This window comes from Opisthocomus hoazin, chromosome Z (genome assembly GCF_030867145.1).
Source record: "Opisthocomus hoazin isolate bOpiHoa1 chromosome Z, bOpiHoa1.hap1, whole genome shotgun sequence".
Taxonomy (NCBI): Eukaryota; Metazoa; Chordata; class Aves; order Opisthocomiformes; family Opisthocomidae; genus Opisthocomus; species Opisthocomus hoazin.
Window position 1 is genome coordinate 78,828,347 of NC_134454.1, and position 7,720 is coordinate 78,836,066.

Consider the following 7,720-nt stretch of genomic DNA (forward strand, 5'->3'; position numbering starts at 1 on the left):
CCACCCACTGCTGGGCCTATGCAATGCCCCAGATGGGGACAAGGAGAAGAAGGCAACTGCGGAGGCCCAGAACAATGGCCAGCAAGCGGGATCACCCAGCTCCTGTCCTCCTCTTGTCCCCCAGCCCTGTCCCTCCCAGCACCCCGAATCACCACCCTTCCCTCTCCCACCCACTGCCAGCCACCCACCTCGCCCTATCCACGGCCACACTGGGGCTTCTTGCACCTCAGGGACACACGGGGCCCGGCTTTCTGCCAGGCAGAGAAAGGTTTATTTGGCTGCAGGTGCAGGGGCAGCAGGCTTTGGGAAGGGGGGTCCTTGGCAGCAGGCTGCTGGGAGGCAGTGGGAGGCAGTGGGGGGAAGCAGGGCAGGGCCACGGTGTGTTTCCCAGCCAGGATGCTGGGAGCAGGTGGGAGCCCAGCCTGGGACCACGGTGGCAGAGAGCCTTGGGGATGCAGGCGGGACGGCGGGGTGCAGGCAGCTGCGGTCCCCATTCCCATCACTTGATGCGGGTGAAGATGGAGGTGCCGACCCTGCGGGGAAGCCATGTCAGCAGGAGGCGAGGGAGGGCTGCAGGCTGGGAGGACAGGCTCAGGGCTCACCTGGTGGCTTTCCACGAGTCTCTGCGGGATGTGACCTCTTCTCGCAGGAGCCACATGGTCTCCAGTGTCTCCTTCCCACGGCGGTCCATGAAGCACTGGCCCACAAAGGCCGTAGTGGAGTCTGGTGGGGTTCAAGTGGGGCAGAGCAGACTCAGAGCCTGTGTCTCCAGACAGGAGAACCGGAGCCACCTGATCCTTGGCACACAGGCAGACAGAGAGACAGACACGCCCTGAAGCATGCCCTGCACAGACAGATGGAGCTCCCTGCCACATTGCCCTGATGGGTGGCTTGCACATCCCCTGGACAGACAGATGGGCACTACACCGGCCGTGTCACTTGGGCAGGCAGAAGGCCACTCCCATCACCTCTCTCAGACAGACAGACAGACAGACAGACACCCCTGCCACCCGTCCCAGACAGAGAGACCTTCCCCTGCCACGTCCCATGGCAGGAGGAGTGCATGTGGCTGATCTGTGTCCACAGCCAGGGTTTATCCAGGTGCCATGGAGGGGATGTGGGATCCGGCAGGGTGCACCCGGCTCCCAGCATGGGCAGGGCCCACCTGGCTTCCTGGGATGCTGTGCTGGGTACCCCTGTACCTGCGAACTGCCACTGCACGGTGAAGCCGAAGGTGGGCTGCCCCTTGCCACTGGTGTGCTGCTGTGCCCCTTGCAGGGGTGACACCACGATCTGCTTGTTGGTGACCGCCACGGCAGTGTGGTAGGAGCCAGAGAAGGTCCCGGCCGCATCCAGAGCTGAGAGGGTCATGTTGGAGCCCAGCTCATTCCTCCACTGGCCCTGTAGGTTGCACTGGGGATGGGGGATCATGTCGATGCCTTGGGCAGTGCCGAGCCAGGACCCCCAGTTCAGCTTGCCAAGATGTTGGGACACGTGCCCTGCTTATCTGGGCGCAGGCAGAGCCTTCTATACAGCAGCTGGGACCAGTGGCACAGGCACCAGCTGGGCCAGCTCCTCTCCCTCCCGGAGCAGGGCAGGGCAGGGTAGAGCTGGGGGTGCTGGGTACCCCCCCATAGCAGGGGTAGGTGACCAACACTGCCCCTGGGGACAGCACAGCCAGAGCTGGCAACCTGCTCGGTCATGTACGCTGTGCCCTGGGATGGCACGGCAGAGCATTGCACAGCACAGCAGAGAACAGCACAGCATGGCACGGTACAGCTCCGCACGGCACGGAACAGCTCAGCACAGCACAGAACAGCTTGGCATGGCACGGAACAGCTCAGCATGGCACAGAACACCTCGGCATGGCATGGCACAGCTCAGCATGGCACAGAACAGCTCAGCATGGCACGGAACAGCTCGGCACGGCACAGTACAGCTTGGCACGGCACAGAACAGCACAGCACGGCATGGCACAGCGTGGCCCCAGGCAGCACCGCGTGGCACGGCAAGAGCAGGCAGCCCCTTGGCCGTTCACGCTGCACCCCAGGGATGGTACCAGGGAGCGCTTGGCACAGCCAGGGTGTGCAGCCCCCTGCCCGCTCACCCCGCTCCCTGGGGACGGCACGGCACGGCATGGCACAGGACACATGGGCAGCCCCCGTCCGGGCTCTGCCCCCAGCCTGCCCTTACCTTCCTGGCAGCAGCGGCGCAGGGGCCGAGCAGGGCCAGGGCGAGCAGGAGGCAGCAGCCGAGGCTCCCCATGGTGGCAGCGGCAGTGGTGGTGGCTGTGCACGGTGCCCGCTCGGCCCCTCTTGTAGCGACAGGGGCTGCGGCCGGGCAGCGGCCGCCCATGCCGGGCCTCCTGCCAAGGGCCAGCCCAGTGGCAGACGGGCCACCGGCCAGCACGCCGGACTCAGCGGGGTCCTGCTCCCCGGCAAGGCAGGGGTCCCATGAGGGAGCACAGAGGGGCGGTGGGGGCTGCGACGCTTGACCTCAGGATGTGGGGGATCACGGCAGGGGACACGCACGGGGCTGTGGGGACAGTGACAGGGGAGGCCATGGGGTGCGATGGGGGGACAGGGGAATATGGGCACTGAGCCACGACAGGACAGGAGCCGGGTGGGTGTCTGCAGCAATGCTTTATTGGGAGAATCAGGCGGTGGGGCAGGAGCTGGGGGCCGCACACCCAGTGCTGCCAGCAGACCAGGAACCCCCACAGTGTCAGCCTCATTCCTTCTGTGAGGGCATGCGGGTGAAGATGTTGATGCCGACCCTGCAGGGACACAGACAGGGGAGGGATAAGGGGATAAGGGTGGGAGATGCACCCTTGCAAAGGACAAATGCACCTTCCAGTGCTGACCGCCCACCCATCCGCATCCAACCCCCAGCAGCGTTTGCACCTTGGTGAGACCCCTGGGGGGGCCATGCCCCAATACCCCATCCTCAGCCCCCCAACACTGGCAGCAGCTCTGCCGGGTACTGAGCACCGCGGGCTGGGAGACACCTGACCCCCGGGGATGCGCAGGGGACGCAAGCAGGGCAGGATCAGGGCTCTCACCTGGTAGCTTTCCAGTCATCCTGGATGCTGTCCACATGTGACCGCAGGAGCCACATGGTCTTCAGAACCTCCTTTCCCTCCTTGTCCACGAAGCACTGGCCCGTGAAGACAGTGATGGAGTCTGCGGGTACAGGGTGGGAGGTGAAGGAGAGCATGGCCGGGGTGTCAGAGCAGTGCTGAGCTGTGGCCCTGCAGCCTGCCCCAGCGCAGGGGACAATAGACCCAGGCTGTCCCTGCCCTCTGGGGACAGCAGTGATGAGGAAAGCAGGTAGGAGGGGTCAGAGGGCTGGGGGCTTCATGTGGAGCTTCAGACCCCAGCGCCCAGCACATCGTCTGCACCCTGGGACTGGGAGGTGGCACCGGCCAAGGAGCCCCAGGGTGAAGGATGGGGTAGCACCAGGGATGCCACAAGGGAAGGTACGGGGTTGTGAAGGGCTTCACAGGGAGGTCAGTGGACCATTGGTGACTCCACAGGGAAGATGGCAAAGGAGAAGCACCTGAAAATTTCCAGTTGACGGTGAAGCCAAAGGTGGGCTGGTTCTTCTGGTTTGTGCGGTCTTGGGCCCCCTGCAGCGGTGACTCCTGGATCGCATTTGTGGTGGCAGTCACGGCCGTGTGGTAGGATCCGGCAAATTCACCTTTTCTGTTCAGAGCCCCGATGGTCATGTTGGAGCCCAGGTCATTTGTCCAGTGCCCGGTCAGCATGCACTGGAGCGGAGGGGACTGAGCGTTGGTGCCGTAGCACAGCCCAGGCGCAGGCAGGGTGGCAGGAGCGGGCACCCCCGAGAGACGCAGCCCCCTGCCCCCCCTGCCCCATGCATCCCAGCCCTGACCTCACCTTGCTTGCAGACAGGCTGGGAGCCACCAGCGCCAGGCTGAGCACCAGCAGGAAGGGAGTCCCTTGCACCATCGCTGCAGCGGGCAGACAGCTGGCGTACCCGGGCTGTGCTCCTCGCAGGGCTCTGCCGATGCGCCCGCTCTCTCGCCTTTTTGTTGCTGCCAGGGCTGCAGGTGGCAGCTCCAGGCAGGGTGTTGTGCAATCTGGGTGTTTCCAAATTTGCATTTCCCAGCTACAAGAGAGGGTGGTGGCAGGCAGATATTCCCCGAAGCGCCTGCTGAAACGGTCCCTCGTCGCTCCCTCTTGCCTGGCACCTCGCCGGGAGGCCCTGGCTCCCGCAGGCCAGTGACTGCCAGGACCGATGGTCAGCCGGGGAAAACCCCAGGATCAGCTTCAGGAAACAGCCTCACCCTGCTCCACCTCTGCAGCCGTCGTCATGCAAACCCACCCAGCACCGGGCTCCTTTGGGGGCTTTGCTTTATCCCACCCCCCCCAACCCGATATTGAAGCAGCTGCCAATCAGCCTGCAAAGTCCCTGGTCCCCTTTTGCCTGCGGCTGCATGAAGATTTGCTGCTGTTTTTACAAGCTGGCTTCTGTTGGAAGGAAATTATTTTGTTTATGAAAAAAAAACATTCTTCTTATATCTTGGACGTCACATTTTAATGCTGACAAAAACTGTATTTGTGCAAGGATTCTTAAAGAATTTTAATAATGTCCTTCACGTTATAGTTGCTGCTGATGGGGCAGGCTGAAGTGGCTCTGTTCACACCAGATTTTCTCACCCATTCCTCAAGGATTTTCAAGGCAGTCTCCTAAAATATCTGGGTTTTGATTCCCCGGTCATCACAGCCAGAGATAATGGAGCCCTATTCACCAAAAAAATGCTCTTTTTCTTAAAATGGAGACAAGGCAACTCTTTGCAACATCTCAGAAATACTTCCCAATTTTTGCTTTCTCTTTAGTCTCACACTGAGCCCCGGTTTCTCTCCAGCAGTAAAATTTGTCACAACCCAAGTGGGGAGCACTGCATTTTGGCTGCTGGCATCTCAAGGTCCCCCTCTCCTGTCTGCAGGAGCCCCAGAGCCCTCTTGCACCCCTGCCCACAGGAGGTCCCCAGCCAGCGAGCTGGCTGCTCGTGGGACATCGCTGCCCCGCTGTTTGCTTCCCTCTGTCTTAGAAAAGAACTGCATGACAAGGTATGTTTTTCATGCAGCTGCTGTTTGCTTTGGCTGGTGTTTTGGCAGGCAGGCGCTGCCTGGAGCAGGGCCAAGGTTTATGAGAATGAGCATGGTCCTTCTGAGAAGGCTGCAGGAGTAGGAGCCATCACTCCTTCTCCATCACCACCACCATCTTGCCACCGCCACCTCGCCATCCCCTTGGTTCAGGGAGTTCCCACGGGGACTCTGCGGCTACTGGTGGGCACTGGGATGGGCAATACAAGGTCTCCATGCTGACACCGCTGCTGACGGCAACCCACAGCCCATTTACGACCACACCTTTATTTTAGCATCACAGAAAGAGGGTTGGTGCTGCCCGCCCATAACCTTTATTTTTCCTGTGCTTAACAATCCCCAGCCCAGCAGCGGATCTTGCAGGTGCAGGGAGGTGGATATGTTGAGCAGTCTCAGCTGAGTCAAAAGTAAAACAAGCCAAGAGCTGGGGTGTCACTGCGGGGCCTGCAGCCTCCAACAGGCAGCCAGCGAAGGCTGGCTCAGGGCTGGCAATCATTACCACAGCTAAATCCTGCCATATCAAGCCCGAGCCCTGGCGCCGCAGGCAGTGGGCCAGGGGGAGCGGGCAGACAAGGGAAGAAGTCCGAAGCAGAAAGTGCTGAAGAAGTTAAAAGTCAACAGGGCTGGAGTTTAAACCCGTGTATGTGAGGGGTCAAGAAAGCGTTAATGAATAATAACAGGAAAGGGTTAATGAATACTCAAACTTGCTGCTCAAACTGGGATTGAGGGAGCCTTGAGAAAACAGTAGGACAGGCAAATGTTAGGGAAAGTGGCATCCGTAACCAAGGATTGTCCTCTGTTCGTTTTGTCTGCGGTACAGTTAATTGTCTTCACAGTAGCTGGTATAGGATTATGTGTTGGATTTCTGCTGGAAACACAGGGGTGTTTTAGTTACTGCTGAGAAGTGCTTACATGGAGCCAAGGCCTCTCCCACCGCCCCACCAGTGAGTGGGCTGGGGGTGCATGAGGGGCAGGGAGGGGGCACAGCCGGGACAGCCGACCCCAGCTGACCACAGGGTTGTTCCATACCGTACAACATCATGCTCAGCCTATAAAGCTGGGGGAAGAAGAAGGAAGGGGGATACATTTGGAGTAATGGCGTTTGTCTTCCCAAGTAACCCTTACGTGCGATGGAGCCCTGCTTTCCTGGGATGGCTGAACTCCTGCCTGCCGACGGGAAGGAGTGAACGAATTCTTCGGTTTGCTTTGCTTATTTGCGTGGCTCCTCCTTTAACTATTAAACTGTCTTTATCTCAAAGCATGAGCTTCCTTACTTTTACCCTTCCAGTTCTCCCTCCCATCCCATCGGGGGAGTGAGCAAGCGGCTGTGTGGTGCTTAGGTGTCGGCTGGGGTTAAACCACAACATCCTCCCAGCCCACACCCCACCACCATGCCCTCACAAAAGTTGCTGAAAGCTGAGCCTGTCAGATACGAGTTTTATCGAGGTGATGTTTCTGCTCTTTCCTCCTCTTTCAACTGGAAGAGAAATACGGATGAAAGAGCAGAAATGTCCCTCAATGAATGCCCCAGCCTTTGAAGGAAAGTCCACAGGCAGCCTCTCGTGCAGAGCTGAGGAGTGGTGCTGATGGGTCTCACCAATAAAACCCAGCCCGGTCAGAAGTTGTGCTGGCTTTGGTACCTGCTTTTGTCCCTTGCCAGCTGGATCGGGACATCACCATCCCTGGTAGCTGCCAACTCAAGACAGATGGAGGCAGGGAGCCCAGGTGAGCTGCGCTGATGTCCTGGCTCCCTGGTCCCCCTCCAGCATCGCCATGCTGACCCCGAGGCAGAGCATCTCAGTCCTCCCATCGGCTGCGGGCTCTGCCATGCGAGGGCAACACTAGCTGGTGCAGGGGGACCGCATCTGGGACAACCTGCCCTTCCTGGGTGGCACCGTTCCTCTGCCCAGGCGGACGCAGGAACGCTCCCCCGGGGAGAGAAGAAAAGGCCATTTATCAGCCACTGGCAGCACCGGGCCACTGCGGCCGTGGCCTGGCTGCACCAGCTGCCCGGGCAGGCGAGGGCTGGGGGCACCGACACAGTGAGGACAGCCCGCTTCCCACCCCAGCCCTGAGGTGCTTCAGGACTAGGGGAGGGCTTCAGAGCAAGCAGCGCTGGTGGCTCTGAGGGGCAGGGAGCAACTAAAGCAGGCAAAAGAGGTGACAGGCAAAGCTGGGGCAGGGCCACCTCCCACGCCCAGGGGCTGCCCGTCCCTGAAACCAGGCGGGTGCAGCCTTAAATTGCTGCGCTGGCAGAGGGAAGAGGAAAAGGAAGTAAGGTGGCCAGCCCGGGCAGGAGGTGACACAATTCAGTCAAGGGGCAGCCCTCAGGCACTACTGCTCTCCACATCAGCATCGTCAGGAGGAATACTAGGCTCCTTGCCTTCCCGGCTGCAAAGGACAGCGCAAGTGGCTGGTCTCTCCTGCCACTGCATCTTGGGGGAAGGCACATCTTGGTCCCCTTAGCAAAACCCCACAAAGGCCTGCCTGCCCTCCATCCCAGCCCCGGAACAAAAGGGGGAGCAAGAGATCTCGCTCTCCCAGCTTGCCCACGTGGCAGAGAAGACACACAAGAAAGAGACAGCTGG

At 60.3% G+C, this 7,720-nt stretch overlaps 2 protein-coding genes across 2 annotated transcripts; both read right to left on the minus strand.

Annotated features, from left to right (window-relative positions):
* Positions 1 to 317: 317 nt before the first annotated feature.
* On the minus strand, positions 318 to 2,258 carry LOC104338637 (avidin). Its single transcript, XM_009944699.2, has 4 exons — positions 2,194 to 2,258; positions 1,203 to 1,413; positions 603 to 723; positions 318 to 533 (listed from the first exon to the last, which is right to left on the minus strand). The coding sequence occupies exons 2-4, from the start codon at positions 1,369 to 1,371 to the stop codon at positions 500 to 502; spliced, it is 324 nt and encodes a 107-aa protein (XP_009943001.2). The 5' UTR covers positions 1,372 to 1,413; positions 2,194 to 2,258; the 3' UTR covers positions 318 to 499.
* A 372-nt stretch (positions 2,259 to 2,630) lies between these two features.
* On the minus strand, positions 2,631 to 4,044 carry LOC104338636 (avidin). Its single transcript, XM_075411001.1, has 4 exons — positions 3,900 to 4,044; positions 3,559 to 3,769; positions 3,062 to 3,182; positions 2,631 to 2,776 (listed from the first exon to the last, which is right to left on the minus strand). The coding sequence occupies exons 1-4, from the start codon at positions 3,969 to 3,971 to the stop codon at positions 2,731 to 2,733; spliced, it is 450 nt and encodes a 149-aa protein (XP_075267116.1). The 5' UTR covers positions 3,972 to 4,044; the 3' UTR covers positions 2,631 to 2,730.
* Positions 4,045 to 7,720: the final 3,676 nt, after the last annotated feature.

What these genes read in the sequence shown, in the direction of transcription:
- LOC104338637 (XM_009944699.2), bottom strand. Translation starts at nt 1,371, where the DNA reads ATGACCCTCTCAGCTCTGGATGCGGCCGGGACCTTCTCTGGCTCCTAC. An exon ending in CGTGCAGTGGCAGTTCGCAG is followed by an intron (nt 724 to 1,202) that starts GTACAGGGGTAC and finishes GAACCCCACCAG; the next exon opens with ACTCCACTACGGCCTTTGTG. An exon ending in GACTCGTGGAAAGCCACCAG is followed by an intron (nt 534 to 602) that starts GTGAGCCCTGAG and finishes GCTTCCCCGCAG; the next exon opens with GGTCGGCACCTCCATCTTCA.
- LOC104338636 (XM_075411001.1), bottom strand. Translation starts at nt 3,971, where the DNA reads ATGGTGCAAGGGACTCCCTTCCTGCTGGTGCTCAGCCTGGCGCTGGTG. An exon ending in CCAGCCTGTCTGCAAGCAAG is followed by an intron (nt 3,770 to 3,899) that starts GTGAGGTCAGGG and finishes CCTCCGCTCCAG; the next exon opens with TGCATGCTGACCGGGCACTG. An exon ending in CGTCAACTGGAAATTTTCAG is followed by an intron (nt 3,183 to 3,558) that starts GTGCTTCTCCTT and finishes CTGTACCCGCAG; the next exon opens with ACTCCATCACTGTCTTCACG.